At 46.0% G+C, this 11,334-nt stretch overlaps 1 protein-coding gene across 1 annotated transcript; it reads left to right on the top strand.

Annotated features, from left to right (window-relative positions):
- On the top strand, positions 1–7,085 carry NDUFS3 (NADH:ubiquinone oxidoreductase core subunit S3). The gene is made up of 7 exons (XM_075105387.1): positions 1–127; positions 213–281; positions 1,752–1,849; positions 2,106–2,255; positions 4,148–4,273; positions 4,560–4,679; positions 6,832–7,085. Exons 1-7 carry the CDS (start codon positions 76–78, stop codon positions 6,997–6,999), a joined length of 783 nt encoding a protein of 260 aa, XP_074961488.1. The 5' UTR covers positions 1–75; the 3' UTR covers positions 7,000–7,085.
- Positions 7,086–11,334: the final 4,249 nt, after the last annotated feature.

Below are 11,334 nucleotides of genomic sequence, written 5' to 3'. Positions count from 1 at the left end.
GGAAGGAGAAGTGGTGGGACGGCAGCGCCTTCCGCTTCCGCTCCGTGCCCTTCTTGTCCGTGTCCCGCGGTGGGGATGTTGGCAGCGGCGGCGGCGACATGGGGAGTGGTGCGGGCCGCGCTGCGAGGTGAGGGCGCCCGGGGCTGAGGGAAGCCCGGGGGCGGCGGGCAGCGGGCAGCCGGCCGATAACACCTCTCCCTTTCTTTCCGTAGCTGGCGCAGGCCCGGCGGCGGCGGCGGCGCAGGCCCGGCTGGCGGGGAGCTCCGCTGGGGAGACTCGCCGTGAGTGAGCGGGGCGGGAGCGGGGAAGCCTCGGCGGGGTCACGCCGTTGGGGCTGCTGCCTCGGGAGGGCAGTGGAGAAGGCCGGTTGCACCCGTGTCAGCTCCAGGCTCGACGGGAGGGCGTTTGGCCGCCCTTAAGAAATCGCTGCCCGATGTGAGCTGTTCCGTGAGGGCCTCGGGAAATGGCTGACGCCTAAACCTCGAGTCCCGCGCAAAAAAAATCGGCTCCGTTGGTGATGGTGCTCGCCCCACGTTCCCTGTGCCTTGCTTCTCGTGGGCAAAGCTGCGCCTGGGCAACAGCTCCATAATTCCTCGGTGCCCTTAGTCTTGGGTATTTGTAATTGTAACGTCCGAAAAGCAGATCCGTCGCCCGGTGTGCAGTGGGTCGGTCATCGCATGCTCAGGGGACACATTGCTCATTTACCTTGGGGTCACACAAGTGTGGGTGCTTGGTGGTTTTCCACCAATCAAGCACCCCAAAGCCCCCTGCCTCATTGTAGTTACACAATAAACTCATACCTGTTCTGCTTATTTAATACATATTCATTCTAATCTATTTAGGTTGCATAATGGCATTAAGTCACTCCTCTTGGCTCCATTGCAGATCATTCTGCGCATGCCTTCTTCTCTTTTTGGGGGTCCTTGGTGGTCTAACCCTTTTTATCCATAAATGGTTATGTGTCACCTAAGGACAATTCAAGGCTATTTTCTCTTGCCAGTGTTTTTCCAAAAGGAATGTTTGTCCTTGATTAAATGGGTAACGCTTTGGCCAAGATATCCCATCCCTAAGCTTAGGTTAAATTTTAAAATACCAGACAATACTGGATCAAAAAGGAGTCTAGATTCATGATAATTAAACATAAATATCTTCTTTCCAACCAGAAAAAAAGGAAGCAACATGAGATTGTAGGATGTTCTAATTGTGTGGGGGTTTGCTTAAATGCTGGCACATCAAACAAAGCCAGAATTATCTTGTCTAGAAAAGAAGATCCTTTCTAGACCCAGGCTGAATGTTGTGAGCAGTATCTGAGTTCAGATTGTTCTGTCATTTCTGCCTCTCTTTCATTTTGGTATTTGCTTCTCCCTCATCTCATTGGGCTGTTCCTTCTGCTGTATTTACAGCCACAAAAACAGTTCTGTCTGGCATTGACACAAACTTCCTTCCTTAGCAAAGTCTCCAGGTCCATGTTGTTCTGTTCTGTGGTACCACAACACATGTATGTTGCTATAGTCTTGTCTCTTACAGCATCCTATTTATTCTGCTCTACATATATCTTATGTTTAGCTTCAGATTTACCATAAGCAAACTTGGCTGATGACCTGAAGCTGCCTGCCTTCTGCCAGAGCTACTGAGAGACAGCTAGACTGGTTAAAGAGATCTTTAAGCCAGGAGTGGGAGTTGCTGCTCTTCTGTCCGTAGCTTTCTGTGTTCCCTGCTGTAATCTTTGAACTTTGTTTTTTTTTCTTTAGCTACTGTCAGACCAAAAAATGAGGTAGAACAGAAGCAGCTCTGTGCTTTTGGGCAGTATGTGGCTGAGATTCTGCCCAAGTACATCCAGCAAGTACAGGTAGGTGCTGTGCATGAGATTGTTCTTGGGGGGGGCCAGGACCCAGTGAACACGCTACTTGTTTGTTAGATGTTTTTCAGAACTTGCTCTGGAGAAGAATGACAGAATTACTTGAAAGTCACTGTGATTATTAAGCCCCTTTAGCTGATGTCCTGCCGTACAAAGTACTGTCTTTGTTTAGGTGTCTTGCTGGATCTGGGAGAACGTTTGGTCCTGTTGGTGTTTGTACTCATGCTCTTTCCACTGTTCTCATCAGGTGACCTGTTTCAATGAGCTGGAACTTTTAATCCATCCAGATGGGATCATCCCAGTTCTGACCTTCCTTCGAGATCACACTAATGCTCAGTTCAAATCCTTGGCTGACTTGACTGCTGTTGATGTCCCGTCTCGGCAGTACCGCTTTGAGGTAAGAACCACTCATAAGTGCGGGGCCTGGAGAGTTTCACAAGCGCTGATGGCTGTGGATGCTGTTGCAACTCTGACTGCATTTTTTGCTTTCTGACAGTGAGAAGAAAATCCACTTTGAAATACTGGGTTTTTTTAATCTGCTGATAGTGAAAGTAGCAGCAGAACTGATGCTGCATGAGTTCCTAGTCTGGTTTTCCTTTTGTGCTCTGCTGAAAGTCTCTCTCTTTATTTTCTATTTGGCTTTGTTTTGCTTTGGTTTTACGAAAGTGTCTAGAGATTGCTTTCTGGCTTGATGTGAATTGCTGCTCTTCCTTCTTCCACTTAGGCCTGTCAACTGCCATTGATACAACTGATCATGTTTTTCTTTAAATCCCATCGATCTTCTTAATAATTTTCCTCTTTAACAAAAAATAATCCCCAAAAACCTATTTAGTTGTTTTCAAAACATTCCCTGAAAGTCGGGACCAAATAGGAAATGAGGTGGATTTTCAGAAAGCTCTCAGGAGATTTAGGGTACTGAACTTCCACTGAGTTTCAGTGGATATTGGAGATTTGATTCCCACAGATGCTTTTGAAAATCTCACCATATAGCTCCTCATCTGCAGAAGGATTTCAGCTGCAAATAGAAAAATAAAAGATACATCTTTGGGGAAACGACAGACTCAGCATATTGCCTTCTCACCTACTATTAGAAAGCTTTGTTCACAGTGTTGTTGCAAAGACATTATAGTAGTTTAACCTAGAAAGAGCTGCAGAAAACCGCGGCAGAAAGCCCCTAGGGCTGACATGCTGTAGGGGGCTGACTATGATGTCGGCAGCCTTAGGGACAAAGAGATGTCCATCTGTCCTTGTCTAATCTGGGCAGGCTGCCTTTTGGACAAGAGAAGTGAATTGGTGGATTTTCAGTTCCCAGCAAGTAACAAGGATAATGAAAAGTAGCTGATTTATTTTCCCCCTTTGGTTTATGTTGTGGTATTAAATCACTTACAGCAGCTGCTCAGAAAGCAAAGCGTGGCAGCTTTGCCTTATATACGTTAGTTAATCAGTGACAGTTGTTTTCAAATATAGCTCCTCCTTGCTTTGCTAGTAACAGTTTTGACTTTCAGTAATATAGCTCATGATTAGGCAAAAATCCTGGGAGTTGTAGGGGAGTTGTAGAGGAGTTTCTTTAACTTGCAGGCCTCCAGTCTCTGAAGAAGTTGAAGATTTTTTAATTCAGGATTTTTCTTTTAAAAATCAGGGTAGCAGATTCATTGAAATAGTAGAAATGTAGACCTTAATGAATTCATCTTCTCCAGCCATCTTCACGGAGGCAGTATCAAAGAAGGCTACACAATTTCTTAGGAAGGTTTGGGGTTTTTTTTCAGTCTGCTTGTAGTGTGTATTCCCCCCTGCTGGGGGTTCCAGTAGTCCTCATAAGCAGCCTTTTTATCAGCACTTTGTCACAGAAGAGTTATAAATTTTCACTGGTATCCAACTTCTTTGCTTATAATTAAGTGTCTGTCTTCTTAGCTTTCTCCCACTGGATGCTGAGAGTAATTGATAGCTGTTTTCTTTGTGACAGACTATTGAAAGACTATTGTCAAGTGTCTCCATCCCATCAATACTCTTTAAGATTTAGTATCCCTCTTTACTTCAGCACTTCTTAATCAGTCACGTTTTTTAAATCTCACAATCTTTTTATTGCAATTCTAAGGATCAAAGTGGTAAGCTATTGGAACCTCGGTTGTAATAGTGTCTTTTCGTGTGCAGCTCTGCAGTGCTGAATGTGCTTCTGCTGATAAAGAATATTTGAAATAGTGCTTTTGTGCCTTTGCTTGGCCAGTACTGTACTGCAAAGACATCCGTAAATGCCATACGAGGCCAATGCCTTCTTCTGTTATGCTTCAGATTGTGTACAATCTCCTGTCTCTGCGGTTCAACAGTCGGATCCGTGTGAAGACATACACTGATGAGCTGACACCTGTTGACTCGGCAGTGTCTGTGCACAAGGCAGCAAACTGGTATGAAAGAGAGGTGAGCGCCAGCGTAGTTGGGAGCAGAGTCTTTGTGGAGAGGGGCTGTGTTCTCCTGATTTAACTCATTCCCAGGGCCCTGAGGAAGAAAGAGAAGTGTTTCCTTGGCTGCCTTTTCAGAATAGGAGATAAAAGGATGTTTGATTTGCTTTTCAGTGAGTTCCTGCATCAGTTTCACTGGCATTGCACAAAGCCAGGCATGTAACTGAAATTTTATGGACATAATACAGGAAGGGTTGGGGTTTTTTTTTCATGTAATTCAACTTACTTGGCTTCATTTCATTTAGGTTTGGGACATGTATGGTGTTTTCTTCGCCAACCACCCTGATCTAAGGCGAATCCTCACAGACTATGGCTTTGAGGGCCATCCTTTCCGGAAGGACTTTCCACTCTCTGGTTACGTGGAGGTAGGAGATACACTCATATCTAAAATTGTCAAATCTCTCCAATACTCTTATTTCCTAATGGTTTAATGTCCAGATGGAGGCCAGTGACAAGTGGTGTCCCTCAGGGGTCTGTACAGGGACCAGTACACCTTCATTAATGACACAGACAGTGGGATCGAGAGCACCCTCAACAAGTTTGCAGACAACACCAAGCTGAGCCGTGCGCTGTGTGCCTGACACGCCTGAGGGACAGGTCCTAGAGGGACCTGGGCAAGCTCGAGAAGTGGGCCCATGTGAACCTCATGAGGTTCGACATGGCCAAGTGCAAGGTCCTGCACCTGCGTCAGGGCAACCCTTAGTACCAGTACAGGGTGGGGGATGAAGGGATGGAGAGTAGCTCTGTGGAGAACGACTTGAGGGTAACTGGTGGGTGAAAAGCTGGACATGAGCTGGTAATCCGTGCTCACAGCCCGGAAAACCAACCATGTCCTGGGCTGCATCACAAGCAGCGTGGCCAGCAGGTCAAGGGAGGTGATTCTGCCCCTCTGCGCTGGTGAGACCCCACCTGCAGTGCTGCATCCAGCTCTGGGGTCCTCAGCACAGGAAAGACATGGACCTGTTAGAGTGGGTTCAGAGGAGGCCACAAAAATGATCTGAGTGCTGGATCACCTCTCCTATGAGGACAGGCTGAGAGAGTTGGGTTTGTTCAGCCTAGGGAGAAGGCGGCTGCAGGGATACTTTCTTGCGGCCTTTCAGTACCTAAAGGTATTGAAAGAAATACTTTCAAATATAAGAAAGATAGGGACAGGCTATTTAGTAGGGCCTGTTGCAGTAGGACAAAGGGTAATGGTTTTAAACTAAAAGAGGGTAGATTTGGATCAGATATAAGGAAGAACTTTTTTACAATGAGGGTGGTGAAGCACTGGAACAGGTTGCCCAGAGAGGCAGTCGATGCCCCATCCCTGGAAACATTCAGGTCAGCAACCTTATCTAGTTGAAGATGTCCCTGCTCATTGCAGAGGGGTTGGACTAAATGGCCTTTAAAGGTCCCCAACCCAAACTATTCTATGATTCTGTGAGCTGAGTTTCGGTACAGAGATGTGACTGCTTTACAGTTCTTTGTCTGAAAAGCACTACGGATATTTCACTTGTCTGTATTCCCGAGGAGTTGTATAGATCTCCTGCATGGAAGTTTGAAGTCATCACAAAGTATCATCTGTAATAAGGCAACCTAAGGTCAGAGACATAGAGCAAATTTCATGTGCTGTATACTGAAGAAATTTGTCAGGCAGAGAAAGTGCTTCTGCTTTTAGCACATCTTCTGGAAGGTTAAACTTTCCACTGCAAAACTGGAGATTCCCAGAGGAGTAAAGGGCTGAACTGATCTTAATGCAGTTGGAGCTCCACTTTGTTGAGGTTTTTTTAAGCCCAGATTATAAAATTCTAGTTGAACTGATGCTTGCCATTTATCAAATATTTACCTCTGTATGTCAAACCACAAGTGAAATGAGTGTGCTTGGTATCTCTCCAGTTTCAAATGACCGCCTTGCAGAAGCAGTCATGTTTGGTGCAGTTCTCAGACTGAACTGAGTCTCAAGAGAAAACAGTGAGGTTCTTCAGGCAACAGAGGATTTTAAGAAAAATAGGAGTAACAACAAATCCTGCAAGTGAGGACCAGGCAGCATCTCCTAAGCTGTGGTTTGGAGATACGGACTGGCACAAAATCAAGCCAAGGATAAAGGGTCAAGGATAAATCAAGTCAATCAGAAGTGTCTGGTACTCACTTGCATTTCACCCTGGTTGTCTTTTTGTCCCATGTTCTGAGTGTTATGTGAAGAAGCACAACTAAAACCAAACAAACTGTCATATTATAAAGATTCATAGAGCAGTCCCCAGCTATGCCAGTGGACAGGCCACCTTATTACCTGAGGTTATATGGTAGCAAAGAGGAGGGTTTTCCCGGAGAGCCCAGAGGTCTCGGTGGTATCTGGAGGGCTTTTGTTTAATAACGAGAACTGAAGCTGTGGCAGAGGCCTGTGGCCTATCCAGGGTGTAAGAAGTAGGATTGCCTGTACCAGAGGGTGGTCTGGGTCATTACTGCATACAGCTAATAGTAGAGGAGCTATGGAGGTGGTGTAAAAATGACTGGCCTGTGTTCTTCGCACTGTTCTAGGTCCGGTATGATGATGAAGTGAAAAGAGTAGTGGCAGAGCCGGTGGAGCTAGCTCAGGAATTTCGCAAGTTTGATTTGAATAGTCCTTGGGAGGCATTTCCTGCCTATCGTCCAGCTCCAGAACCCCTGAAAATAGAAGCAGGAGCCAAGAAAGAAGAAACAAAATAGCAGCAGAATGGAGCGGATGCGTGGCACCATCCTTACTGTTCTAATGCAGTATTTATAATAATAATAAAAATCAATATAAGATTCTTGCCTGTTGTGGCCATGTGAATAATGTTTTCAAACTAGATGAAAAGCAGAGGGTGAGGGATGCTAATGTACAATCCTGATAATCCAACCGGTAGGTGTTTTATCTGCAGCTTTGAGTTCTAAGATGCTGGATTTGTCTTTTTGGTTTGCAAATTGAGTGGAGTCCAGGCATTCCCTGTGGCTAAGATGTTTTATGTACACTGCTTCTGTGAGCTGCCCCTGCAGGTGTGAATCATAACCTGAGCACTTGCTAGTAGCCTGTACTGAAGTAGGTGTGTAGCTTAAGCAATGGGACAGCAGTATCTTGGCTCCAAGACGGGTGTTCAGAAGACCGTAATAATATAGCTACAGGCAAAGCTTTTGTAAATGGTCCTAATACACTTGTTATTAGGACAACACAAGATGCACCTGGATCCAGACCACAACAGTGCGGAGCCCTGTATTGTTTCCTTGGGAATTAGGTCAGTGCCTGTTCCCCTGGCAGAAGGAGTTGCAGGTAACCTCTCCTGTCCACTGTCTCGTGCTGGGTTTTCCTTCAAAATCAAGCAGTCTTTACTTTCTCCAGCTTCTTCAGATTGTGCTTTTTCCTGCAGTCAAAAAATATTTCCCTTCCCTTGTCCCATAGACAGAAGCTATGCCTTTTTGTCACTATTCCAATTATTATAAGCTGTAAGATATAACGGCATTACCGCTGTCTTTGCTGTTATGGAAAATCTCAGCTCTTTCCAAAAAAGCTGGAAAAATACTAGTTTCAGTCCACCCACCACCTGTTTGAATGGGATTACATTACAGCAGTCATCAATAATGTCCCTTGTCCTTAGTCCAGAAAATGTGTAATGCAGTTCTGCATCAGAAAGATGACTGACCTCATTAAGATTGGAAACTATTGTGAGACTTTATAAAATAATGCACAAGCTATTTGTAGAGATTTCCTGAATGGCTACTTAAGCTTATAAATTGTAAGAGCACTAATTAAAAAGGGGTTTGTGGGAGATTATAGTATGGGAGGGAGGAAGGGATAGGACAATAATAAATTCAATTAGAAAAAAAAAGGGACAAGCACTCATTGTGGCTAGAATTTGATCTGTTTGCAAGAATAAAAAGCTGAACTGTTTGATAAGAATCAGGCTTCATGTTTGTTTTCACCCCAGTCTTGTATACATGGGTGTCTTAATTTTTTTTTTCCCTTGATTCTTTTCAGGCTGCTGTGGCTGGCAGTGTTTGGGATGTGACTCAGAACAGTGTTCTGTAGTCAAAATTAATAGCATTTGCTGCTCACCTTAAAATTATAGCTTTTTCTGGGAAAGGGGGGAGAAAAAGGAACACAAATCGGCAGAAGTTTGGGGTTTTATGCAATTCTTAGCTCCACTTTGGATCTGCCATCAATTGAGCTGATTAAATAGGAAATGTATTTTTAGTCCTTCCTGCAACATGTTCCACAGCTGGTTCTGTTTTCTCTTGCGGTGGCTCTTTTGCATGCTGATGCCTATTGCACGAGACAGAAAAGTCCCTGGCACTGCTTCTGTCACTGTGAAGTCTTTAAAAAGCACATTTTCCCCTCCATGTTCTCCCTTCCCCATCCCAGCTTGCTTGAGGTGCTGTGCCAAAACTCACGGTCTATGTATCATAAAAAATATCTGTTTCCCAGTACAATAAGTCAGAAGACTGATGGTAGCAGGAATAGAGGGAAAACTGCCTTTTAAACATAATGTTTGTGCGGAGGGAGAATTTGATTGACATAGCATCAAGAAAGTTAAGGCACAATGCCCTGTCAAGTTAGGCAAAATGCAAGGTTTGCTGAAGAATGTGTCTACTGGAGTTGAAGCAGCCAGCCCTGTGGGGACAGGCTTTGGCTTCAGCAAGTCTTTAGCGTGTGGAGTAGTTGCTAATAGACCAAAATCTCTTCTCATTAGAGAAGCCTGGGAGCTTATGAGAGTGCAATTTATTCACCCAAATGCATTATTCCAGGGCACAAGAGGTTGCCCAGCCTCGCCAAGTACTGCCAGCGTTGGCACACTACCTCCTCTGCTGCTTGGGAGCCCCAGGGTCCACCCTTGCCTGTGGAGCCTGCTTGCTCCAGGTTCCTCGTGGCTAAGGGGCACTTGCTTCATGACAGGCAAGGCTGAGGTCAGCTTGGTCAAGTACATCGCTGTCTTCCAAATCCTCTGCCCCTGCCTGGTCCACACTACCAGCACCCACGAGGTCTGTTTGCATGGGTTGGATTTCCCAGCTGTAGGAGAGTGTTAGACGACGTGTAAGTCAGATGTAGCTGACTTACAGACACGCTATTCAAAAGAAAATTTTCTGGCCCTGTAGGGACAAATAGACCTTAGGTGATGACTCACAGTCACCATGTTGAGCTTCTCAAGCTGAATAGCTTTTGCTAGTGTTTTCCAGAGCTCTGGCATTTTTCCACATGGCCAGGTAAGCAGGCTTTCCTCCCAAAGGTCTGGAGTGAGGTCTGGAGGGGGTCCTCTTGTGCAGTAGGTATAGTGGGACGGGGTCCTCCCTGCCACTGTTATGCAGCCCATTCCTCCTTCAAGCAGGGGATGCAGCTCACAAACCAAAAGAAAAAAAGACAAGGAAAGCATTTGCATAAGGACCAGCAGCATCATGTCTGGAAAATACCAGTATAACAGTGGAGGTCCCATCTGGTTACAGACAGTGCTTCACTCCTGCTTCCCTCAAGGTTTTCTTCCTTTGTCACCTCCTGTAACTCAAACCTCACCTTCCCTGGAAGCTGTGTATCTTCTCTCCTTCCCCTCCTTTCTCAGCCTTGTCTTCTTCCCCTGAGCACCTGCCAGATAGGCCCAGGCTGTGGTCTCCCCCAGTTCTGGACAAGGTGTTAGAAGGAAAAGGTTTCTGCAATACTGTAAGCAGAATTTCCCTTTCATGAAGATGCTGCCTATCTCCCTGCAGTCCCACCTCACAGAAATCTCCCTCACAAAAGCGGTCTTCGGGGGCTGTATTGATCACACCTTGTGCCTTCTGCCACTGCCCTGGACCACACGCGTCTCTAAGCGCAGTCTGTGTGGGTCCCTGTGGCAAGATGCCCATCCCGGCATAGAGATGTAATCAGCAATGGGACAAGGAAGCAGCAGAAATCTGTGTTGAGAGGACAGGTAGCTTCAGCTGTATAAACACTGCTAGGTGTGTTTACAATAGAAATATCAAAGAACCAAACAAGGTAACAAAATAAAAGGTCTGTACAAACAGCTAATGGTGGATATAGATGCTAAATAAGCCAACAGACTCAAGGATTTAGGGCCTGCAGGAGTCTGTAAAGTAAGAACCAGAGGAATTCTTCCCAGCAGATGCTGCCACTTGTGACTGCAGCAAACTGAGGTTAGTGCCGCTGCCACCTCACTATTCTCTTCCCTTAATTGTTTCTCACTCCATTGCCCCAGCTCCCCTGTGACGGGCAAAGCTTCAGCCACCTGGAACAAATTTCGCATCATCATTCAACCAGCTCCTGCAATTTTTCATCCCTCATAGCTTGTCCCCCTTTCCTGTCTTCTTGCTTCAGTAGGTCATGGTGGAAAGCATACAACCGGTCAAGGTGCCCCTGCAGAAACCTGGCTTGACAGGACGTTTTGAAGCTGCTCCTACAACAGATGGTATGACCGGGGGAGTGCGGATGGGCAAGGTTGCACATGCTCCGCTGTGAATACCTAGCAAGGACAAAATCCCTCGGGAGGAGCGGGAGCACTGCCTAACATTGCAATTGCGCATGCGGGGACTATGGGCAGCTGTCAGAAACTCAGGCTTGTTTCTGTGCACCGTATAACTACTGCTGCTTTACAAACAACTAAGGTCTATGGTTGTCACTCTGCAGTTGCCTTTCTGTGCAGGACAGAGAGGCAATTCTACAAAATCCCCCCAACTCAAGGCGGCATCTACCACTGACGCTTGTCCCCCATCTGCCACTGTATCAGTCACCTAAGCACAGCCTCTGAGCCTCCTCTCTTCTCCCTCCCACCAGCACGTCTCCTCCTCTAGGCACTTCAGCTGCAAGCTGTTCCTAGGAAATTTTCCTGTTGACAAAATCATATATGGCCTTCACAGATGTTGGCCAAAATCCTGGAGTCCTCCTTGTGTCTACATGTTGCATGATAAAGGGAGGCTATCTCAGGGCCCATGAGATGTGGGGCTTTTTTGCATAGTGACTTCTAGACCACACCATGTATATGCTGTGGATTGTAAGGGACTGTGGCACAAAACAGAAGGCACAGCAATCTCACTGCACAGATG

This window comes from Phalacrocorax aristotelis, chromosome 10, assembly GCF_949628215.1.
Source record: "Phalacrocorax aristotelis chromosome 10, bGulAri2.1, whole genome shotgun sequence".
NCBI classification, from domain to species: Eukaryota; Metazoa; Chordata; class Aves; order Suliformes; family Phalacrocoracidae; genus Phalacrocorax; species Phalacrocorax aristotelis.
This window is presented reverse-complemented; position numbering and strand designations above follow the sequence as displayed.